Genomic DNA, 25,358 nt, shown 5'->3' on the forward strand with positions numbered 1-25,358 from the left:
AGTCCTGCCTGTGTTCTTCTGTCCAAGGGTGGGGTTCACAGGCAACAAATCCCATCCCTTCAACCCCTCCATCTCCAGAGGAAAAAGCCCCTTCACAGTCTCAGGCACAGACAGCACTCCTGGCCTTCCCTAGCAGGCAGGTGAGGTGGTATTTATAGCCCATGCATAATTGGATGCTCATTCCTTTCTACAGAAGAGCAATCAGCATTTCTGTTATCTCCTTTCTGAACTCGGAAGCAGAGCTCGCTGCAGCTGGGAGGCTGTGATGGACACAGAGCAAAGGCCTGCCACACAAGCGCACATCATGCACGCCCTGCTCACCCCGGCCCAGCCCCTGCCCAAGTGATTCCTATGGACATCTCAGATTCCTATGGGAAATCAACCCACAGCTCCCCACTTCCCCAGGCCTGGCAACAAGCCAGTCAACACCTGCCCTCCCGTCCAGGTGAGCCAATCTTTCCATGCCAGGCGCTGTAGTCCACATCAGCAACTACCCGATTTGGGCCTGCCCAGTCATCATGACACCTAGCGCAGGAGGAGCTGCTGGTTCCTGATTCTGGACAATTCGATGACAAGTACCGCTCCCACACATGAATGTCTGGGCAAAGCCCCAGCTCTCAGACACGTCATAGAGTCCTGAGTCCCACCCATCCCCACCCTCAGAGTCACACCCTCCCTCCCTCTCCAACCTCTATTCTCACCCAGGCAATCCATCACGAGACCTCACCCAGGCAATCCATCACGAGACCCCACCTCGCTGTCCTCCAGCGAGACTTCAGGCCACCAAGGGCCAGGTCCTGCTGCACACTGTGGGAAGGAATCTATTCCCTAGGAGGTGGGGAAGGCGGAGCCCACACTTCCCACACTGGGAGGCAGGGGGTGTGGGTGCCACAGGGGCCACAGGAGTCAGGCAGCCTGGACTCCAGCCTCCCTCCACCACCAAGCCAACCGTCAGCAACACCCGCTCCCAACCTCCAGCCTCCACCAGCACCAGACCAACCATCAGCGAGACCCCCCTTCTGGACTCCAGCCTCCCTCCATCATCTGGCCAACTGTCAGTGAGACCCCCTCCCCTCTCTGAGTAAGAGCGGTCAGGGAGACGCCATTAGAAAGTGGGAGACGCCAGGAGCCAGCCCACTCCAAGCTGCACTGCCCACGTTCCCACCAGGATGCGCCTTGCTGGGATCCCAGCCTCAAGGAGGCTGTGAGTAGCAAGCAGCTCCCCAGTCAGGGTTTCTAGAACAACAACATAGGCATTTTATTTCTTTTCATTAAGCTTCTTAGTTTCTTAGTATCACAATGGAATGATGAGAAAACAACAAAACCGTGAGTCTTTGCAAATCTCTGACAAAGAGCAGAGATCTCAAGGCAATTGGGGCGGGGGAGGCTTGACAGAAGTGCCAGAGCAGTTCCGACGTCACAGCTCTCCTTGGCTGGAATGGTGAGAAGGTGGCACTGTCGTGAGCTGTCCTTGGCGATTCTGCCCCATGACCCACATGCGCCTGGTCTGCATGGGCCACCCCCATGGGATTTCCCGGTGCCTCCTAGTACCTGGCCACACACCCCTCCGCCTGCTCCAATGCCCTGGGAGCACCATCCAGTGCTCAGGTGGACCCAGAAGCCAGCTCTGCTGGGCAGAGGCAAGATGTGGAGGAGCGGCAGAGGCAGGCAGCATTGCTTGGCGTGGGAGAAGCCAAGGAGTGTGACCGAGGCCCGTCTGGGAGACATCTGTGGTGGAAGGTAGGGTTGGCGCAGGTGGCAGCAGCAGAAGTCCATGTCCCCAGGCAGTAGCAGGCCTAGAGCTTCACAGTGCCAGGGGGCAGGCTGTCGTTGCAGAGTCTGTAGTAGCGCAGGTCGTTGACCAGCCTGTGCACATTCTGGGTGAATGAGGGCAGGTCCTGGAAGGCAGGGGCATAGCTGCAGCCAAACACCCACCCAACACACCAGGTCACCCACCCACCAGACCCCAACGGCTACTTCCATCCCAGAGTGTGCACTGAAGATAGGGGAGCACTCTCTAAAACTCAAAACTTCTATTCACTGTTGCACTGTGTGTCACAGAGGCTCTGTGCCAGGCGCCATGGGAGAAAGAGAACAAGAGGAATATGTCCCTAGGGCCTGCCAGGTGCCGGACACTGCTGCAATCAACATACAGACATCAACTCACTGAGTCCTCACCACGAGGCTGCCACCAAGCCATACCAGAATCACCTGAATCAGTAGTCTAAGGACAGAAAGACCAAAGCACTGCACCATGAAGAAGCTGGCCCCAGCTCACACAGAAGGGACCAGCATACTTGCTCCTGAGTCCGGGCCCTCGAACACAGGCATGGCTGCAGTGACAGCCCTCTCCTTCACCATGGCCCCTCGAGGTGACACGCACACCCAGTGATATCTGCAGAATGCTTACCCATGGGGCTCCAGGCTGCCTCTGCCAGTCGAGAACCACCCGAGCAGCAGCACACACAGTCCCAAGGCCTGTCCCACTGGGCGCAGCATGGGTCATGGAAAGCCCTGGACCAGAAGTGAGGCCCTGACCTCCGCCGCCATGCACACAGGGGAGACCCTGCTTTTCAGTGTGGGATGCTGAATGCCTGCAGTGTAGGTCCTGGTGAGGACTCAAACAGGCCCAGCAAGCCCCCAGCAGAGCCAGGAGCAGGACCAAGTCCATTTTCCTGCCCAACCGCTATTGCTCTTCCAGAACTCCATTCAAAGCCTGCCTCTTCCCAAAGTCTGCACAGATGCCTCCTATTTCCTGGCCCCAGCAGCCAGGTCAGCGCTTCTGTCCTGAGCTCTCTGCTTCTGGGGAGTGTGTGCAGGCTTTGGGGTCAGAACATCCAGGTCTGCCTCCTGCTTCGTGGCTCTACCACTTCCAAGTTCTGTGAACTGCTCACCTTGTGAGCCCCCGCCATCTGTGAAATGGGGGAGTAACAGGACCCACACTTCAGAGGCTTGTTGGAAGGCTTACTCGAGCCAGGACATGTCACATGCTTGGCACTGTGTAGTCCACAGAGGGCGCTGTATTGGCCTGTCTACCATGAAAGACTTGGTGAAGGCTGGGACTGGCGCCCCAGCTCCTGGCCCGGGGCTTGAGAAGCAGCTGGCTTCAAACACACAGTGAGTGATTGAATGGAAGGTGGTGATTCTTTTATTTCACCCTCAAAAAACCAACTAAGGGATGTCTTTTAAATCAGTGGCTCCCAAATGCCAAACCAGAATTTCCTGGGTAGAACATAGAAATCTGTTTCTCCATTTTTAATAAGCACCCCAGGTGCTTCTGATATTAACTAGATCTTTTTTTTTTTTTGGAGACAGAGTCCCACTCTGTCGCCCAGGCTGGAATGCAGTGGCACAGTCTCTGCTCACTGCAACCTCTGCCTTCTGGGTTCAAGAGATTCTCATGCCTCAGCCTCCTAGGCAGCTGGGATTACAGCCACCACAGCTGGCTAATTTTTGTATTTTTAGTAGAGACAGGGTTTTGCCGTGTTGGCCAGGCTGGTCTCGAACCCCCTAACCTCAAGTGATCCACTCGCCTTGGCCTCCCAAAGTACTGAGATTACAGGTGTCAGCCACCGTGTCCGGCCTATAACTAGATTTTGAAACCACAGCTTTAAATCAAAAAGTTGACTGATATTGGTATCATTATAAGCTGATAATTAAGTATTAGGATCTGGCCTCTAGAAAAAGGAAAAAACATACCCAGGGGCTAAAGTGAACTGGAAGAGGCTTAGGAGAGAATGAGTCCCAAGACAAGGAAGATCCCAAGACAAAGGAGAACAGGATGAGTCTAAGCAAAAGCTCCCCTGCCACACGTGGCAAATGAGGACAGCAGGCGGCCAGGTTTGCGCCAGCAAGAGCAAGTGCATCTGAGCACTACAGTGGAGCCGTGGACAAGCTGCTTCACAGAGAACTCAGGTCAAGAACCCCAAGAGGACCAGGGAGAAAGCGATTTCTTCTCCTAATTTCATCAAGTATAAAGTGGTACAAGGAAAAGTTCCCAGAAGTTTCTATCAGGCAAGGGAGAGGCCTGGTCACCTGACACAGGAAGAAGAGAACAGGTGAGCCCCCATGGGGAAGGAGGCCCCAGGCACTGTCAGGCTCCAACAAAAGATGACCTCATGGACACCGAGAGCCAGCAGCACCCAGCTCCCATCGAGGTGCTGCACGGGTGGGGACAGCCCACCTGACAGTCCCTGCACAGGCAGCAGCAGTGGGACAAGAGGGTACTAGGAGGGCTCCTCCCAGGACCTGGCAGCAACTCAGCCCAAGATGAGCTGGGGCCGGTCTGGAAAGAGCCCAAGACAGCCTGGGAACCTGGGTCCCACCTCTAACCCTGGGGACCCAGAAGTGCAGCTCCCAAGCACCAACCATCTCAGCCTGAATGCAAGCCTGGGCACACTCCAATGCTGGCCCCACCGAGGCTCACCACCCAGGAGGGAGAACGGCAGGGCCCTGGCTATCAACAAAGATGCCAAGACAAATGGAGGGGCTGCAGAGCCAGGAACTCAGGACCTCCATGGCTGAGACTAAGAACATATGTGCTACAGACACCAAGACTGGGGAAAAAGCTGTGCCCCTCAATCAGGCTACAGCAGTGGGTCAGCAGCCATCTTGTGAGCTATTGCCAAGCTGCAGGGTGGGCACAGACCACGCCCAGAGGCCTCAATGTGCCCCCTCCTTGCTGCACAGGTGCCAGGCTTGAGTGCCCCCTCTGCCCTCCTCTTAGCCCGGCCTCTTTCTCTCCTCACCCGATCCATCTTGAAATTCCGCCCCAGCACACTTTTCTGGTTGGCATCCACACCATCACAGCTGGTCAGGAACTCTGGGAGGAAGGCGGCAAAGAACCCATCAAAGTCGACAGAGGCCATGTTGTAGATGGCGATGCCGATCTCCTCCTGCAGAAGATCATGTGACTTGTGGACCAGGACCTGGAGCAGCACGTTCACGAACTGGAACAGCATGGTGGTCCGGAAGATCTTCTGCAGGCAGAGAGACCGGGTGAGCAGCAGCCGGCCCCCAGGGGCCTGTCCCGGGTTCCATCCACTTTCTGTCACACTCTCCAGTGAGTAACCTGAGGGTGGGATGCAGGCCACGATGCCCCTGATGGAGGAATCTTTCCAAGAGCTGGGGCACTTACCTTGTGGTATAGCTTCTGCTTGGTGTTAAGAGTCTCCAAGTAGAAGAGATTTTGTTTAAAAAGGTGGATGTCAGGCTGGAGAAAGGACTGTCCGAAAGCCTAGGAAATGAGACCACCATTTTATAAACTGCAAGACCAAGCACTTCTGGGGCATCTTCCCCATGTCAGAAGAACAAGTGCCAGGGCCAGGGCACCCACCGTCTTGATGCCTCTGACCCACCAGCTCAGACCTCTGCGACTCTCCTCCTAAGTCTCAGAGCTCATGCTTCCCGCACTGGGCCTTGCTTCTTATTATGGTCTCATATATACCTTTTGTAACCAACCTCTAGAAACCCATCACAGGACCTGGCTTTGAAGCAAGAAGCTCACACCTCTAGCCAAATCCCTCAGCAATCTTGGCAGACACCAAAGCCTGCTTGCCTGCCCCTGCTCAAACCAAGCAATCCCCTTCCTTGCCCTCCTTCTTGCATCTCATGTCTCATAAGCCTCAAGCCCTACAGGCTCCTTCATGGAGCCTCTACCTAGAGGTTAAGCCTCTGCCTGGGGGCTAAGGAAAGTATTTTTAAACTGCTTTGGAATTCCTGGGTGTAAAAGTTACTAGTTCAGTCCGGGCACGGAAGCTCAGGCCTGTAATCTCAGCACTTTGGGAAGCCAGGTGGGCAGATGACTGAAGGTTGGGAGTTCAAGACCAGCCTGGCCAACATGGTAAAACCCCGTCTCTACTAAAAATACAAAAATTGGCCGGGCGCGGTGGCTCACGCCTGTAATCCCAGCACTTTGGGAGGCCAAGGCAGACGGATCACGAGATCAGGAGATCGAGACCATCCTGGCGACCACGGTGAAACCCCGTCTCTACTAAAAATACAAAAAAATTAGCCAGGCGTGGTGGCAGGCGCCTGTAGTCCCAGCTTCTAGGGAGGCTGAGGCAGGAGAATGGCGTGAACCCGGAAGGTGGCAGAGCTTGCAGTGAGCAGAGATCTGGCCACTGTACTCCATCCAGCCTGGGCAACAGAGCGAGACTCCATCTCAAAAAAAAAAAAACGAAAATTAGCCCAGTGTGGTGGCGGACGCCTGTAATCACAGCTGCTCGGGAGGCTGAGGCAGGAGAATCACTTCGATCCAGGAGGCAGAGGTTGCAGTGAGCTGAGATCCTACCACTGCACTCCAGCCTGGGCGACAGAACGAGACTCGTCTCAAAAAAAAAAAAAAAATTACTAGTTCAGGGGCAAAAAGAAACACCCCACGCACCAGCACAAAGTGCCTGCTCCAATAGAAAGAATAGAGAGTGACCATGGGGCAGTGCAGGAGGTGGGGCAGTGGGGAAGGCCGGTCATCTACAGGAACCCCCTACAAAACAAGTGACAACTGCTTCGTCATTCTGTCCCTGGACCCCTAAGCTACCAGAGGGGGATCTTGTAATCCCTGCAGCAGGGATGAGATCTCCATGATGACCAATAGTTTCCACTTATTTACTGTTTAAAGTTAGGTTCATGGAAGTATAACAGAGTAAAACTTCTGAGGTTTATCTTTCTATGAATTCTGACCTACCTGTGGAGTTGTACCACCACCATCACAACCAAGACAGGACACTTCCATCGCCCAGAACGTCCCCTCACACCCCCACCCCTAGGCGACCACTGCTCATTATCGGTCCCTATAGTTCTGCCTTTTCCAGAATGTCACAGAATGGCATGGGATCCCACCGTGCATAGCCTTTGGCATCTGGCTTCTTTCACCTAGCAGAATGCATGTGAAACTCATCTATGCTGCTGAATGTACCAAGAATCCATGCTTGCTTACTGCCGAGTGCCAGTCCCTTAGAGGCACGCACGAGCTTGTTCATTCAGCTGCTGGATACTCAAATTGTTTCCAGCTTTTGGCAATTATGAAACAGCTTCTAGAAACATCAGTGTACAGGTTGTGTGAACATATGCTTTCATTTATCTTGGGTAAAATACTTAGAAGTGAGATTGCTAGGTCATACAGTAACTACATATTCAACTTTAAAAGAAACTGCCAAACAGTGAAACTATGCTCCAAAGTGCCTTTCACCAGCCATCAGGCGGGGACCAGGCACCAGCCTGCCAAAGAAGTCTTCCAGGCAAGGACAGCGTTCAAGAGAAAGGCAGGGGAGGCACAAACACTTGAGTACTGCAGACCTGAGGCCTCGCTGGGTGCCAGGGATGGGAAGTCCAGGGCAAGGGTACGTGCTTGAAAAGAACTGCCACACAAGAGTCAGTGAGTATATGAGAGTGTGTATGCGCGCGCATGCCCATATGCATGCTGTGTGCTGGTAGGGAGCTGGAGGGAGGGTGGAAATTCCTCTTGCTTCCCCATGAGGAAAAGCATGCACTGAAAAAACAAAAAGAGACTCCCCTAGCTAGACTCAGATGAGAATGTCAGACACCTGAATGCAGACCCTGGGAGCAGTGCCTGATGCAGCCACAGAGCAGGCTGGCTGTCCGCGTGAGGGGACGCCGTCCCAGTCTTCCACAACAAGGGGTGCTTAGCCCCCAGACAGCGCACTGTCTCCGATGGACAGCTGCATCTGCCCTGCCTCCCAGGGCAGTGTTTCTCCTAGTATGGTTAGAGTCAGAATCACAGTGCAGGTCCAGGGCCCTCCTGCAGAGACTCCTATTCAGGCCGTTCCCTGCTAAGAAGGTCCTGGATGACTCTGGCATAAGCAGACTCTTTACACTTGAGGAAACAGCACTATGAGGTCAGCGGAACTGACGTTTATCAAGCATCTCCAAGTGTTGTGCACTTTGTGTATGTCATCTCATTTCACCTCAAAACAAACCTGTGACCCAGGCAACATTTGCTCCACTTTACAGATGAAGAAACTGAGGTTCCAAGAAATTAATTAACTTCATCAATACTAAGAGGCAGAACTGAGCTTCAGACCCAAGACTGTGGGGCTTCAAAGACAGGACTCGTTGCAGTGCCAGGTTAGAGGAAGTCACCCGGCAGTCCCCCCGCCCCGACATTACCTGCATGATGGCACTGAACTGGGGCTCATTCTCCATCTGCTCCTCAGAGATCCCCCTCTGGACACTGGCCAGCACGGTGGACTTGAAGAAGTACCTCCAGTTGTGATGGAGTGTCCGGAAAAGGAGCTCAAACAGCTCAGCCTTCACATCAGGGGAGGGACGCTGCAGAGACACACAGATGCTCAGATCTGCAGCTTGTGGAGCCGCTCCAGCCTGGGCCCAGGGCAGCAAAGATGCCTAGGAGATGCCTCGTGACAGCAAGCCAAGTGTCAACACTCCATCCACATGCCTGTCACTGCCTGCGCAAAAGACATCCAGCCCCTGGAGTCCTGTCACTGCATGTGCAAAAGACATCCAGCCCCTGGAGTCGGCGGTTCACACCGTGGGTTCTTCAGCAGAGACAGGGCCCACATTTGAGAGAGAATGCACGAGTCAGCGCCAGGGGCCCCTTTTTCTGATGAGCACTCAGCTTTTACACTAGAAAAAAGCTACCAAGTGGATGAACAATTAGGAGTATGGATTTTCTGTTCTATTCGACCTGTCAGATCATCTTGCTTGTTCCTTTTCCCAGGATGAAAAATGCTGTCCCACTAACCTGTTGGTCTTACACAACCACAGCGGCTAAAGACAGACCCAATGCCTTAAAGTGATTCTGCTCCCCAGAAGAGGAGGGTTTAAAGAACACTTGGGAGCCAGGCTCTCTGGGCCAGTCTCTTTCCCAGCAGCCAGGATTCTGAGAGGAGGTAGAGGAGAAGGGGCAGGCTCAGCAGTGTTTTCTCATTGAATCCAACACCCGCAATCCCTTATTCCAGATGTCTCTGCAGAATTCAAAGGCAGAAGGCCCACATGTATTCAGTTCAGCGTTGATTAAAATTAAATAGATACCAGGGGCCACAAGTGTCCACAGAAGAAGCTTCATAGGCCAGTCTGTCCCACAGACCAGACCTGTCCCAGTCTCAGTTCAGACAGTTAAAGATTAGCTCTTATTTATATGACTATTACCAAAAAAACTGAAATTACATCTATACTTATTACTGGTCTTATCATGCTGAGTGCCTGCCTATTTTCTAAGGACAAAGGGCTTTCCTGTAACATTGAAAGGTTTGTTTGAATGGTTTCAAGAACTTGCCTTGTATCCTCGAGACCATGAATGTTTCTAATAGGAAAGTACATATGTTAGAATGTTTGCTATAGAAAACCAGAGTCTCTTAAAGGTATAAATTATTTGCTGCAGGAGACTGATCTTAGCAACTGACCCTGTGGAATAACTGCTATGCTTACACTAGACTAGCTCCAATGAACTCAATCAATATCAAAAGACTATACCACGCTAAAGGCCTTCTTCCTTGGGAGAAATGACTTTAGTAGCATATTAAACTAACAAATGAACTTTAAAACACAATCCATTTTCTGTGAAATCTCATTCCCTTCCCAATCTGGAGATGGGGGGCCGCATAGGAGACTGCCTGAGCCCCTACCTCGGCGATGATGGGATACACCTGCTCCATGCACAGGGCGATGATGCTGGGGAGGAAGGGCTTGAACACCTGGCCTGGCTCCTGGACCACCACCTGCAGGATCTTCAGAAACTTCTCCACCACCCGGCAGCCTGTGCTCCCCTCATGGAGGATGCTCTCAGCTAACTGCTCTCTACAGATGAGAAAGCCACACAGTGAGCAACCACATGTTTCTCTGGGGGTCAGCATGAAAACCCATGCTGTGGCAAGTACAGAACAGGAGCAAAAAGCCACACTTTGTCGCCAGACCCACTACTTCTCCCTTGAATCTGAAAACCACGGATGGGGGGTCTGTGGTTACCTGGTAAACATGTTGAGGAAAGTCTGTATGATTTGCTCAGTGAAAGGCACGCCCATCTGTACTCTAAGGCCTCGAAACAGAGTGAGGAAGAAGCTCAGCATCTCATCAGTCACATCTGGGGAAAGGGGCAGAGACACCGTCACAGGTTTGCACACAGGGAGAACCAGAATCCTGGGCTTCGTCGACCTACTCCTGAAATCTGCACTATCAGCTTTCTCTACGGCTTCCTGCTGGAAACATTTCCCCAACACCATTAGGGCCAGTGACAGAAAGTGGAAAATGATTAGGGACATGCTGAGAAAATAGTTCTGGTACAGGGAACCTCCACCTGGTGGCTCACTACAGGAAATGAAGGTCATCTCGAACCCTCCCTCATTGCCCGACATCCAGTGATGGTCAGAGTGTCACTGGAGAGGGATCACTTTGTGCCCACAGTGATGAAACTACTCAACTGGGTCAACCCCTGAGTGCTTCAGTCATTTCCCCCTATGACTAATAATCCCTGCAGTTGGGTCAGAGGTTGAGTGGTTGAAAGTGGATAATGAAGGTGTATTTAGATTGCATGGCCCTGGTCCATTAAATGGATTAATTGCAGAAAATACTGCTTACATTTAGGGCAGTTTCACTTCCAGATCTCAACAATCATCTTGTGTAGTGTTTCAGCTCTAACTGCACGCAATCTGCTTGCAAGAGGCAATGAATATTTGCTGACTGAGAAGTGCTTGATATTTCTCTTGCAAAACTGACAAGACTACTATAATGTTCTCATGAGAGCTGGGCAAGTACATCCACAGAGCTAGAGAGGCCCTCTATCACTGACAGTGACAGACAAGGGTGAGGGGAATGATCTCGGCAAATGTGCCTTGCCACAAAATAAGGAGAACTAAGCCAAAAAAGCTCTCTAGCCTTCTCTTGTAGGTGCCAAGGCCCATATGGAGGGCTCTGCTCACTTTTCCATAGGGCCTTGGCCTCAGACTCCGCAAATAAACACCACTGCCCTTTCCCTTCAGTACCGGGTTTCGTTGCACGGAGCCAGTCAAGGCCTGTACTGCACTGACTCAGTGTGCTTTACAGATCTAAGTGGGCATTCTGGCCCTTGTTAGCACCACCCACCAGTGGGGCCTCTGGGCCAGCTCCTACCTGACTGATGGATAAAAGCTGGAAAGAGGGCCAGGGAGACCTGAACGGATTCCTGCAGCGACTGGTAGCAAATCTGTCGAGACTTGGTGGACTCCCCTGAGATATTCTCCACAATGTCTTCTAAGACGCTGAGTGTCTGGTGTATAATCACTTTGGCTGCAAATCAAGATGAGTTGCAGGTTATAAGCTGTCTGGGGAGAAAGCACGGTGCCCACAAGGGAGAGGGAGGAAACTTGCAAAGGTACCAAGAAGATGATCACATGAGTCTCATTAAAGGAACAGTCTCTTGATTACAATATAAATTCTCCTCTCTTTATGTTTTAGTTTTTGTTTTTACTATTATTACTGCCAGGACTCTAGACGCCTGGAGTGTGTATTGGGGAGAAGATGCCTGCCTGCTCAGGTTTTTGCCTCTGGCCATCAGCAACAAGTCCACAGAAGAAAAAAGATAAATAAATGTACCCCCAGGTTGGGTGCCTTGGATTTAATCAAATCTAAAAGATGGTGAATAGACTGGTGAGAAAATGAGTGTCATAAGGTCACAGGCCAGGATGGACACATGCAGCTCAAACCTTGTCCCTCAGTGGGACACTACTCCAGCCCAGTAATCCCACAAACACCTGCCATGCACATGTAATGGTGCTGGCTGCAGGAACAACCTGCCTGATCTATCTTTGGCCTATTAGGCTTGTAGCTTGATAAGACATATAATTATTGTTATTATGTTATTGACAATATATAATGCTAACCCTGAGATGACTTTTGACTCCATATGGCACACGGGGAAAACAGATGTAGTGGGCCACAAACAGGCCAGGGGTCAGAGAGCCCTGACTAGGAACCACAGGTGATCATCTGAAGGCTACGTGCCGTGGGCAGGACCCTCATCCATCTGGGAGAGCCAACAACCCCACCCTGGCAGCGCCGCAGTGGGGATTAGAGACAAGGTCCTGAACGATGCTAGCAGTGTGCCAGCCATCTAAGAAGGTCCAGGACGGGGATGCTGCCATTGTTCCCAGAGCAAGTGGAGTCACCCCCTTAAGATGCAGAGTCTCCTACCAACCTCCCCAAGATGACGCCCATGGCTCAGCCTGAGCCTAGCAGATTCAACCCCGGCGAACGCCAGAGGCTGAGCCAGAGCTGGGCTGAGAGCTGCTCCCCACCTGGAGCACTCTCTGGGTCCTCCGAACCCCAGTGCTCAGCAGCCTCTGTGGGACTGCCGCAGCTTTGAGGAGGGGACACGGCAGAAAGAAGACATGCTCAGGAGGTGGATGGAGGCAGGCCTGGCCCTGCTGCTGCCTCATCTGAAAATGTGGAGAGAGAGCATCGCCCCACTCACAGGGCTGAGGACGAAGGAAGACGCTTCTCGTCACAGGCCTGGTCCCCCAGTCACAGTGACACTGGAGAGTAAAGGAAAGGCTCACCCACACTGCTGAGGAGGAAGCCATCCACAACTACAAGCACGTGGACTTCTACTAAGCCAGGAAACCGCACTCAGGGCAGCCACTTCCTCAAGAACACACAGGCAACAGGGGAAGCAGTTTAGGGTGAAAAACCAACAGTCAAGAAACCAAAATCTGACCTCTGGCATTTAAGGAAATTCAAACAAGGACAAAAGATGTATTTTTAAAAAATGTACAAGTCAAAAATTGAAAGCACTGTAAGTATGTAATAACAGGAGAATGGGTAGGTAACTGCTTTACTTCCATGAGACAAGACATTATAAAACCATTAAGAACCTTTTTTCTTTTCTTTTTTTTCTTTTCTTTTTTTGGCGGGCGGGGGGAGGTTTCAAGAAGAAAGAGGCAATGCGGCAAAGTGGTGCAGAACACAGGAGTTGGAGCCATTCAGACCCAAATCCAACTCTTGACCTGGCCCACTTTCTCTACAGTCCTGAGCAATGACACCTGCCAAGCACCTTCCCAATGGACAGACTGGCAGGTCCTACTCCCAACAGGCACCCAGACTGAGCATTACCAAGGATGGGACAAACAGAAACAACGCAAGAGGAAATGCGAACACGAATATGCACCACTACACCACAACCTACTGGAAACAATCAGGCAAAACAAGACTACGAGACATGTGACAAGAAAACAGGCCTGGACGCTTCAAAAATGCCAACCTCACGAAAGACAAAAACTGGGCATGCTCTTCTGGACCAAAGGAGACTACAGAGTGACAACAACCAAACACAATGAAACCGTCCTAGATCACATCCTGGATTTTTTAAAAGCAAAAAAGAACAATTTGGTAACAACTGGGGAAAGTGTGAATGTGGCTACATGTTAAATAACATTATTGTAACAATGTTTAATATCTTGTTCTATATAGATACAAAGGTTACAGATTCAGGGATGAAGTGTCAATTATCTGCAACTTAAACAGCTGGCTTTTAAGAAAAAGTGTGTTGCAGAAAAGAGCACACATGTGGCAAAACATTCATAATTAGTGAATCTGGGTGAGAGAGATACAGTTGTTTTCTTATTCCTTCAGCTAGTCTGTAGGTTTGGAATTTTTTTTCAAAGTATAAAGTCAAGATAAGAAAAATGAAACTTTCCAAACTTCATTTCAACACTGTGGAATGAGGATAAGACATACCTCACAGGGTTACACAGGAAGTTACATGAAATAATGTATACAAAGTGCTCAACCCAGTGCCTGCACACAGTCAGCATAGTGAAGATGTCATTCACATACTACACTGCAAACCCTTTCAGCACACAGTGGCATCACACTTCCCTGCCCTGAGTTAAGCCAAGGCCACGTAGCTGGCTCTGGCCAAGGAAACAGAGGTGGAAGTAGTATGTTAGTTTCAGGCAAGACCTTTAAGAACCACTACGCAATTCACCACAATCCCTTCCAGAGTGAACACACTTAAATGGAGCCTTCTTCAGCCTGGGTCCCTGTGTGACCTCCCCACCCTGCGTGACCCAAGCTGGACATGTAGTATGAACAACAAATCCTCTTTCTTCTTGTACTAAGCCACTACGCTTTTGGAGTTGTTTGTTACCACTGAGTATATCCTCGCCCATGCAGACCGACGTAACTCCCATGTAAGATAAAGTGTGGAAAGGAGACCATTATATATGATAAAGCGCGACTCCTCAACAGCTGGATGCAAGCCCCAGGCAAGTTCCTTAATTTTCTAGACCTCAGCTTCCTCATGCTAATCATCAATCAAGATCGTAACAGTACTGAAATCATAAGGCTAATGTGAGAACTGAATGAATTACTGATTTTTGAAAATACTTAGAACCAGGAACAGACCAACACCAGCTTTGAAAGTTGATGCTGGCATATCCAGAGACTTGATGATGGATATAAAATCTCCAAGGCAAGAGCCTAGTACACAGTATACCCTCAAAATGTCAGCTACTCTCATCCAGTTATGTAACCATGAAGCCTATTTTAAAATAGAAAATGGAAGGTAAGAAGGAAGCATGGTTAAAATGGTTACTTTCTAAAATATTAAAACTGGTCAGATTTAGGAGTTACTTTTTCCTTCTTTATATTATTCTATTTTAATATATTTGTACAATGCACATACGTTAATCTTCCTGGTTATAAAAGTAGTGTTTTTTAGAGTATTGTATTTATTACAATTTCTGACATTTCACAAAGCATTTTTGCTGACATTCCATAAGTGGCACCATCTAATAACATTCTATTTTCTTTTTGTGAAGAGATTGTATTTTTAAAATATTTCGGTACTATTTGTTATTTCAAAGAGATATTTCTGAGAAATCAGATGCCTTACTTCTCCTTATTCACTTTTTTTCCCTCTTTAATATAAACAAGCAAACTTCACGTGCCATTTTTGAAGAAACCAAGCTCTTTCAAAACCTCTGGAATATCTGTATTTGGAAAAAGGTTGAAACCAATCTGGAAAAACAGTTCTTGAGCGCACTTTCCAAGCGTGTAGAGGTGAACTGCTCTGCTTGCCTACACAAGCATCTGAAATAGATCAATAACCACCTTAAGATGTATTTTATAGACAGAAGGCACCATCACCAGTGTCTTCCATTTTTTCTTAGGGCTCCAGAATTTTTTACATTTTAAGTAAGAGAAGGGACAGTTTGCATTCAGGAAATAGGTCTGGCTGCTGAGTTCCACAGGTAGCAGGATTCCACTCCCAAGTGTGACTTCCTGCTCAGCCTCTATGGGACTGTGGACAGAAAAATTTACCTCAGGAGCCTCCGGGGCAAATCTCATCTGCCACAAAGAACAATGCCTGCCTACCTCCTTCCCCAGCTGTCCCAGCCTAGGGGTCACTTACTGTCATCCAGTGGCATCTTTCTCTGTGGGGCAACAGCACTCGGCTTCAGGTTGCGATAGTCCCGGGAGAGTGCAGAGATGAGGCTGGCGTGGTTGATGGAGCGCACAGGCCACTGCTGCTCATTCTCTGGAAGGTTTGGCCACGGTAGCAGCAAGATGTTAGAGAGAGCTCGGCACACCAACACCTGGGCCTACAAGAGATCCCAAAGGCATCCATCAGAGGTCAAAGAACCAAAGACAGTGGAGCGGCATGGCCAACACAGCCTTCAGCATCTGCTGGCTACACACCTGGAGCCCTAGCCCCCAGGCTCGTTTCTTATAACCTGGGCAGGGTCTTTGGTCCAACTGGAAGGCAACTTAGGGAGGAAAATGAAATGAAGTAATAGCACCATGTCTAGATCTAGCATAACCCAGAGCCAACCTCAATCATTATTCTGGGGCTCTCATTTCCTCTCTAATCTGATATTAAAATATCAGATTAGATATTTGTTATCTATGTTTGAGAAGGAGAAATCACACCGCAGACACAGAATCTCAGGCATTGCTCAGCTGGTGGCTTCTCAGTCCTCTGAGAAGCTACTTAGAGCAGGACTTGCAGGAGAATCCATGACAATCCACGCCCCTAGCATGAGGTCAGAAGCAATGCAATCACATCCTGGTGCTCTCTGATACCCTCTTCAAGCCTTCCTGCCCGCCTCCTGTTAGGTGGTTTTTAAACTTCTAGCCTGAGCCTCCTTTGAGGATTCTAAGAAAATGCACTTGCCTGGCACTTCTCAATCCCAAAGAACACACAGAACAGTGACAACAAAAATCAGACTGCTTTGAATCAGAAAGAACGCAAAGAGAACACTGACAACACTGGCCAAAATTACCAGGCTACAAAGCAGGAAAACCTTTCTGCACACTGGGAGGTGCTTTTCCTTGCCTGAATCAGCACACTGCCTGCCTGCCTTACAATGGGCACGATGAGAATCACTGAGTCTGTGTCAGTGCCATAAACATAAGAAATCCGTCTATGCTGGCACAGCCTGTAAGCTCTGAGTACAAAATCAAAGGCCAGAATCTTCTTCCTCAGCTTCCTCGGGTCTCAGCCACACAGCCCTGGGGACCCCAGGGAAGCTCTGGGGCCTCACCTTATCGACAAGTCGCTGGGCAGAGGCATCAGTGATTCTGTTGAATACTTTCTGCACTGCAGGGATGCTGATCAGAAAGACGGGCCGCACGGTGGTAGCCAGTGAGACCAGTAAGTGGCACGCAGATAGCAGCAGCTTGTCTTGGACCTGTAGAGGGAAGAGGGCATGTCAGTTCACCACATCCCTGTGAGACTGGGATTCAAACTTTGCTGAGGCAGTCACAAAGCTATGTGTGGTTCTTGGTTTCCCAAGGACACCACTTAGGCTCTATCTAGCTCAAGAATTTTTCCTGTGATGATTCACAAGAGAAGCCCACCTTCTCTGTCATGTCCACAGCTCCTGCCACAGCCATTATCATCTCCTCCCGTTCCTCCTTCAAAGTCACCAGCAGCCTTGAACTCAGGCACTTCTCAGCTCAGAGTCTGCAGTGGCTCCCTATCAGCTATTAAATCACACTCGCTGGCACACTCCCTGGCATGTCATCCAGGTCCTGGGATTCCTTACCTCACTCTTCTTGCTCCAGCAGAGCCGAGATCGCCCTGAGCCCCCCACCTTTCTGTGCCCTAACACTCAGGCCAGTCTCTCCTACTGCTTTCCCTTCAGCATGCCTATCAAATACTTGGTTCAATTACCACTGTTGCTTTCAAATTAGCAAAGGAGAAAATGTGTTACAGATGGGACCTAATGCTGGTAAGACTAAGGTAAAAACAGCACACCAAAAAGTCAAGGCAGGCAGAATTACTTAGGGAAAAAAATTACAATGATTTCCCAGAGCCACAAAATATTCCTAACCTTTAACCCTAAATCTCTACTTACTCTAAGAAGATTACCTAAAAGGGTAAAGCTACATTCACGAATGCATGCATTTCAGAATTCTTTGTAATGAATTTTTATTTTTTAAGGAAGGCAGCCTAAAAGTCCAGCAATGGCTAGGAAAATAATGAAACATATTCCTGATGGGATAGAACTATTTTCAAAGTTATAATTATAAATACAACACAAATTTATGGAAAGCAACACATTGTTCTTATTAAAACAATACATTGTTTAAAATGTATAAAATGCTTTGTATGACTAAAACTACAAAACCATTCAAATAAGCACATATATGCTCTAGTAATACAGCAGACTTGGGGGATAACATAATAGAATCTGTCCAGTTTTAACATGGATATAACCTTTGACTCAGTAATTCCACTTCCAGGAATCTATCCTACAGGCCCACTAGCATATATAAGATGGACATAAAAGGAACTCATTTCTATCAATAGGAAAATTATTATACATTCCTCCCCCCCCCCCCAAAAAAAAGCATTGGACATTTTGAAAATCTGAAGTTGCTCTACATATGTAAAGGAAAACCAAGGCATACTGTTAGGCAAAAGCAGCTATATCTCTAGCTATCTACAAACTTTTTATTACTTATTACATAAAAAGAAAAACATGTCTGGAAGGATATACAGGCGTACCACAGAGATACTGCAGGTTCAAGCTCCAGACCACCACAATAAAGCAAACTATAAAATAACGCAAGGCACACTAATTTTTTTGTTTCCCAATGCATACAAAAGTTTTGTTTACACTATATTGTAGTCTATAAAGTGTGTAATACCATTACGTCTAAGAAAACAATGTACATATCTTAATTAAAAAGTTGATTGCTAAAAATGCTAACAATCATTTGAGCCTTCAGAGCGGGAATCTTTTCACTGGTGAAGGGTGTTCCTTGAACGTGACTGCTGCTGACTGAATAGGGTGATGGTTGCTCAAAGTTGGGGTGGCTGCAGCACGAATAGGGTGATGGTTGCTCAAAGCTGGGGTGGCTGCAGCAATTACTTAAAATAAGACAACAACGACGTTTGCTGCATCGACTGACTTCCTTTCAAGAAATATTTCTCTGGAGCATGCGGTGCTGTTTCATCGCATTTTGCCCACAGTAGAACTTCTTTCAAAGTTGCAGTCAATCCTCTCAAACCCTGCTGCTGCTTCATCAACTGAGTTTATGTGTTATTCTAATCTTCAGTTATTCCAACAATGTTCACAGCATCTTCACCAGTTGATTCCATCTCAAAAACCCATTTTGTTTGCTCATTTATAAGAAGCAAGTCCTCATCTGTTCAAGTTTGATCCTGAGATTGCAGCAACTCCATCCCATCTTCAGACTCTGCCTCTAGTCCTCTTATTATTTCCACATCTGCAGTTACTTCCTCTACTGAATTCCTGAACCCCTCAAAGTCATCCATGAGGCTGGGAACCAACTTCTTCCAAACTCCTATTAATGCCGATATTTTGATCTACTTCCGTGAATCATGAATGTCCTTAATGGCATCTAGAATGGTGAATCCTTCCCAGATGGTTTTCAATTTATTTGCCCAGATCCACTGGAGGAACCACTATCTATGGCAGCTATAGTCTCATGAAATGTATTTCTGAAATAATAAGACTTGAAAGCCAAAATTACTCCTTGACCCATGGGCTACAGAACTACAGAATGGATGTTGTGTGAGGTGAGCCAGCATGGAAACTATGGAAAATAATACCTTTGAACATCTCCATCAGAGGCCTTAGGTAACCAGGTGCATTGCCAATCAGCAGTAGTATTTTGAAAGGAATCTTTTTTTCTGAGCAGGTCTCAATAATGAGCTTAAAATATTCAGTAAACCATGATGTAAACAGATGTGCTGCCATTAAGGCTTTGTTGTTCCATCTATAGAGACAGGCAAAGAAGATTCAGCACAACTCCTAAGGGCCTAGGATTTTCAGAATGATACATGAGCATTGGCTTCAACCTGAAGTCTCCAGTTGCAGTTGTCCCCTGACAAGAGAGTTGGCCTGTTCTCTGAAGCTCTGAAGCCAGGCACTGACTCCTCCTCTCTAGCTATGGAAGTCCCAGATGACACCTTCTTCCAGTATAAAGGTGTCTCATCTACACAGAAAACCTGTTGTTTAGTGTGGCCACCTTCATCAATGATCTTATCTAGAGCTTCTGGAGAACTTGCTGCAGCTTCTCCATCAGCACTTGTTGCTTCATCCTGGAGATGGCTTCTTTCCTTAAACCTCATGAACCAACCTGTGTTAGCTTCCAACTTTTCTTCTGTAGCTTCCTCACCTCTCTCAGCCTTCACAGAATTGAAGGGCCTGATCTGGATTTGGCTTTGGCTTAAGGGAATGTTGTGGCTAGTTTGGTCTATCCAAACCGCTGAAACTTTCCCCATATCAGTAACAATAAGGCTGCTCTGCTTTCTCATCACTCATGTGTTCACTGGAGCAGAAATTATAATCTCCTCCAAGAACTTTTCCTTTGCATTCACAACTTGGCTGTTTGGCTCAAGAGCATTTGGCCTGTCCTGGCTTTTGACATGCCTTCCTCACTAAGCTTAATCATTTCTAGATTTTTATTTAAAGTAAGAGACATGTGACTCTTCCTTTCACTTGAACACGTAGAGGTCATTGTAGGGTTACTAAATGGCTCAGGGAATAGGGAGGCCTAAAGACAGGAAGATGGAGAAGCCTCCAATCAGTGGAGCAGTCAGAACACACACAGAACACACACATATCAATCAGGTTTGCAGGCTTTGGTTTGTGGCACTACAAAATAATTACAATAGTAACATTAAAGATCACTGATCACAAATCACTGTAAGATACAGTAATAAAAAAGTCTGAAATATTCTAACAATTACCAAAATGTAACACATGGAAGCATCAAATGCTGTCAAAAAAATGGCGCTGACAGATTTGCTTCATGCAGGGTTGCCACAAGCCTTCAACTTGTAAAAAGCACAGTATCTGTGAAGTGCAATAAAGGCAAGTGAGATAAAATGAGGTGTGCCTGCACAACCAATGCCAACTGTGCTCACCGCACAAAGGAAAAGGTTTCAGAGGTATCACTACTTTTCAGTCTGGAAATCTGAACAATACTTTACTTTTTCACAGTGAGCATGTATTCATATGGAACTCAGATAACTAAAAAAGTAAAGTTGTATTTGAATGCATGTAGGCTATAACTAAAAAGGAACATGAAATAAAACAGGTGTATAACAGCAGAAAGATGTATGGGTCTAACTCTGTGTCATATTTAGATTTTCTAGTAAACGGGTATAGGAACAGAAGGAGAGACAGAGTTAGATAAAAAGTGTAGGTTTTGCTGTTTCGAGACCTTGGTGCTGATTAGCGGTGTGATTGCATCCATGGTAGTAGAGATGAGTGTCACGAACTGCTGCGTGTTCTGCCGGTGAACTTCACTGCAATACTGTGCTAACCAGTGAGAGTAAGCCTGCAGCGCAGCCAGGGACTGAGCATGCCTGCAGAAAGAAAAGATGATGTGATTTTAAAGGTTAAGGTGAAAATATATTAGCGTTCAACTCGTTTTCATAGGAGGTAAGAATTGCATCCACTGCATTTGCTGTTCTAAGACATGGGCAACAGCATAGAAATCATTTACTGGTTCACGTAGAATCTAAAAACTAAGATATTCATCATTTAAACATTGCCATCACTGACTAGAGCACAGAAGGCAGTTAGTCAATGTCTACTGAATCTTACTCAATCTTTCTGTGACACATGCTCACCTAAGAGAAAGGTAAATTATAAAAGCAAAATCAAAGAACTTAAGTGATCACGTGTTGACTTCAGAACTAGTACAAATTTAACATTCATAGCTGCAGACTAAAGCTTAGACAACTACCAGGTATGAGAACTTCATAAACAGAGCTTTGATGTCAGATTTTGGAGTTTAAGCTTCCACCGCACCATATATTCTACCTGGCTAGGGGATAACTGAGGTGACAAAGACTATGTTTGGTTTCAGCAAAGGCTGTACTGACTGCATCGTACATGCAACAAAATATATATCAAAAAAGTATGCAATTCATCAAATATAATAAACAATCAGTCTTAAACAAGGAGAGACAGTTGTCTCAGAGCTTCAAAACACCAGGCCTTCTAACATACCTAAATGTAATTACCTTTCAGTAATAATTAGTAAGCTGTAAGGTGATGCTACTATGAGGTGACACAAAGACAGTGTTCCTCATGGTTTGGGCATTTATTAACGATCCCTGCCTACATCAGTATTACATTGGTGGTTGTGAATTGGTAATTTTTCTATCTGTCCTTTTCTCCTCATTACTTGGCATTCTTCTCTAAAAAGCAGCTTCCCCTCCTCTCATCCTTTGTTAATCACTTTGGGTTTTTGTTTATTTGTTTGTTTACTTGAGACAGGGTCACTTTCTGTTGCCCAGGCTGGAGTGCAGGGGCATAATCATGGCTCACTGCAGCCTCAATCTTCTGGGCTCAAGTGATTCTCCTGCTTCAGCCTCCCAAGTAGCTGGGACTACAGGTCCACGCCACCATGCCAGGCTAATTTTCATATTTTTTGTAGAGACGGGGTCTATGTTGGCCAGGCTGGTCTCAAACTCCTGGCTTCAAGCGATCCTCCTGCCTCAGCCTCCTAAAGGGCTGGGATTGCAGGTGTGAGGCACTACACCAACCTAGCCTGTTAATCACTTTGAATGAGTAGATTATTTTCATTCAAACTTGTATAATTCATTACTGTCCTTATTCTTTGTTGATGACTGAACTGTCAAGTTTGACCAGGAAGAACCCTTTCAAGCTGGGCCCTGCATCCTTTTCACATATTCTCAACAGTCACTGAGCACTTCCTTACTTGCTGACTTGGCAAGACTCCCCAACATCACCCTGCCCCAGACTTGAGCTTTTTTCTCCAAGGTGCTCTGGAGAATGGATTTGAAAAACTAAGACCTGGGGAAAAGGGGTAGAATTGCTACTGGAGTGTCACTGTTTCTAGGACCTTTCAGTGGACAAAATTAGGATATAACCAGATACCACCTTTATTTACTTATTTATGTTGCTGACAGGGTCTTGCTCTGTTGCCCAGGCAGGAGTGCAGTGGCATGATCATAATTCACTGCAGCCTCCAACTCCTGGGCTCAAGCAATTCTTCTGGCTCAGCCTCCTAAGTGGCTGGGGCCACAGGCATGCACCACTATGTCCGGCTACCTTTTTTTTTTTTTTTTTTTTTTTTTGGTAGGGACAGGGTCTTACTATGTTGCTCAGGCTCCTCTCAAACTCCTGGGCTCCAGCGATCATCCCACCTCAGCCTCCCAAAGTGCTGGGATTACAAACATGAGCCACTGTGCCCAGCCTAGACATCATTTTAAAATCAAACTCGGCATCAACAATTACAAGGAAATTTGATATTAAGAGCCTTCTGACATGATGCAAGAGGAAAGGCACACCATTGCCTATGCAGTAACCTTGCTAAAAATGTTTAAACTGAATCTAATACAATGGAAATAATTGGACAAATCCAGATTGTAGGATGTGCTTTTTAAAAAATTAAGATCTGGATCTGCAAAAGGTCCTCAGTCACTCTCACACACAAATGCACATGCAGACATACAAACACAAGTGGGTGAACTGTTCTAGATTATAGGAAATACATTTAATGTGTGGCTCATGATTAATTAGACCTTGGATTGATTCAAGGGAAAAAAAAAGATACAAAAACATTCCTGGGACAACTGAAGAAATCTGAATATGGATTATAGAAGTGATGACATTATTGTATGTATTAAATTATGTGAGGGTTGATAATGGTATCATAGTTATAGAGCTGAATGAATTTATTTCTAGGATACACACACTGAAGGATTTACGGGTGAAGTGACATGTTGTCTGCAATTTATTTTCTTTCTTTTCTTTTTTGAGACAGGGTCTCACTCTGTCACCCAGGCTGGAGAGCAGTGGTGCTATCTCAGCCTCCCAGGTTCAAGCGACTCTCCCAGCTCAGCCTCCCAAGTAGTTGGGACTACAGGCGCAGGTGCCACCATGCCCGGCTAATTTTTATATTTTTTGGTAGAGACAGGGTTTCACCATGTTGGCCAGGCTGGACTCAATCTCCTGACCTCAAGTGATCCATCTGCCTCGGCCTCCCAAAGCGCTGGTATTATAGGCATGAGTCATCACACTCAGCGATGCAGTTCATTTTCAAATGGCTCAGCAAAATAATAATAATAATAATAATAATAATAATAATAGTCATGTATTGTGTGCAGAGAGGGCACAAGAAACAAAAACCAATTTATAATTGGTTACTCTAGGCTAAGAGTCCATGGGTGCTTATTCCCCTGTTTTTCCCATTTTCTATAGGTTTGAACTTTTTCAAAATAACAAGTTGGGTAAGAAAATGGACTAGTACTTTAAAGTAAGAAAATATAGTTACTGAAAGTTTGAATTCATAGTGACCACACAGTTGTTTTGTATTTTACATTTAAAATTTTATTTTATATTTAGAATCATGTTGTCCTTTAAATTCTGAATACCCACATAAGGAGAAAGAACATCAAAGTCAGCCTTAGGAGTAAGAATTTCAGTCAATCTAGCGCATCTGCAGAGCTCCTCAAGGCTGAAAGGAGGGCTCTGAAACTCCCAAAATGTGTACAAGTTGTTGTATTTATAAGGAAACTGGCATCTTTCTTGGGAGACGCTTTACAACTTTCTCTAAATTCTCAAAAGGGAAAGCAATATATTTTTTAAAAGTTTAAAACCACCATAGTAAGTAAGATTCTCTTGCCATCGTTTATCTAATCTGCAGCTCAAGAATGCTCTACAGCAGGAGTCGGCAGACCTTTTCTGTAAAAACCCGAGTTTATGTATTTTCAGATTTGTAGGGCATACACTCTGTCGCAGCTACTCCACTCTGCTGCTGTAGTGCAAAACCACTCCTAGACCATATGTAAATGAATGTAGCTGTGTTTCAATAAAACTTTATTTACAAAAAGCAGTCAGTAAGCCAGATTTGGTAAAGGCCACAGTTTGCCAACCCCCTGCTCTCGTCTAAAGCAAGCCTTCTGGGCAGTGAAATCTCTGGGATACTGCCCATCTCCAGTCCCTGTCCTTCCATATGTCACTTTCCTAATAGGATCCCATGTTATCTGCAGAGTTTCTGTAGAGAGTGTGGTTTCCAGATGTACTGCTTCAAAATAAGCTGGGGTTCTTGTTTAATATGCAAATATCTGAGCCTTATGGCCTTATGCCATTCTGCTAAAATCAGAACCTCCGAGAACTGTGTTCCCCAAACATTCTTCTGCATCCTACAGTATCCTACAGTTTCAGTCAATGATCTACAGGAAAGACTGATGGCATTTCAGGTGTTTCCCATTAGTCCCAACAGACCTATCCAGTCTCTTCTTGCACCACACAGAGTACCCACCTCTTGCCTGTGTGACTGTCTCGGCTGTACTGTTCTTTCCTCCTGAAATGCCTACTCCATAGAATCTCCATCCCAGCTCTCACTTACCTAATTCCACTTTCTCCAACCACGTCTGCCCCAGACATACAGTGAAAAACTCTCTCTCTCTTTCTAGGTTTGCAATTTAAGAGTTTTTTTCCCAACTCACGGCAGCCACTACTGTTCCTTGTTCTCAATAAAATCATTTGGAGATTGGGGGCAAAGTCTTTCCTAAAAATGCACAAACATCAAACTCTAGACTTACACATCAATGAGGTCAGGTTTCAGTACTGATGGCACAGCCGTTTCAATGTTGTACAGTTTTATCTGAGATCCATACAGAGTGACTTTGACCAACCTGTTGGCAAAGAGGCAGGTAAACAAGAACATTCAGCTTATGAACTAAGACAAAACAGACAGTAGTACCAAGGCTGGTACCAACAAAGAGCGTAAGGGCAGACTTTTTCCATATACAAAAAAGAATCAAGACCAGACCTTCAATTTTATGCCAAGGAAATATTCCAAGATATGCATAAAGACTTATATACAAGCATATTAACTAAAGCCTTATCGAAAGTGTCAAAAATTTTGAAAACGATATAAATATC

At 46.9% G+C, this 25,358-nt stretch overlaps 1 protein-coding gene across 3 annotated transcripts in view; it reads right to left on the minus strand.

The window, feature by feature from the left end:
• Nucleotides 1–1,233: 1,233 nt before the first annotated feature.
• Nucleotides 1,234–25,358, minus strand: part of XPO6 (exportin 6) — a 114,797-nt gene continuing 90,672 nt past the window's right edge. For 2 of the 3 annotated variants that reach the window (XM_010388642.2, XM_030924948.1), the window contains 11 exons: nucleotides 25,016–25,108; nucleotides 20,656–20,800; nucleotides 16,497–16,643; nucleotides 15,365–15,554; nucleotides 11,086–11,241; nucleotides 9,946–10,060; nucleotides 9,606–9,777; nucleotides 8,128–8,289; nucleotides 5,138–5,236; nucleotides 4,749–4,979; nucleotides 1,234–1,898 (listed from right to left, as the gene is read on the minus strand). In XM_010388642.2, coding sequence (XP_010386944.1) covers nucleotides 1,797–1,898; nucleotides 4,749–4,979; nucleotides 5,138–5,236; nucleotides 8,128–8,289; nucleotides 9,606–9,777; nucleotides 9,946–10,060; nucleotides 11,086–11,241; nucleotides 15,365–15,554; nucleotides 16,497–16,643; nucleotides 20,656–20,800; nucleotides 25,016–25,108 — 1,612 coding nt within the window. In that variant the 3' untranslated portion in view covers nucleotides 1,234–1,796. The remainder of the gene's footprint in view (nucleotides 1,899–4,748; nucleotides 4,980–5,137; nucleotides 5,237–8,127; nucleotides 8,290–9,605; nucleotides 9,778–9,945; nucleotides 10,061–11,085; nucleotides 11,242–15,364; nucleotides 15,555–16,496; nucleotides 16,644–20,655; nucleotides 20,801–25,015; nucleotides 25,109–25,358) is intronic. The other variant, XM_010388641.2, reaches the window with a different exon arrangement.

This window comes from Rhinopithecus roxellana, chromosome 20 (assembly GCF_007565055.1).
Source record: "Rhinopithecus roxellana isolate Shanxi Qingling chromosome 20, ASM756505v1, whole genome shotgun sequence".
Classification (NCBI taxonomy): domain Eukaryota; kingdom Metazoa; phylum Chordata; class Mammalia; order Primates; family Cercopithecidae; genus Rhinopithecus; species Rhinopithecus roxellana.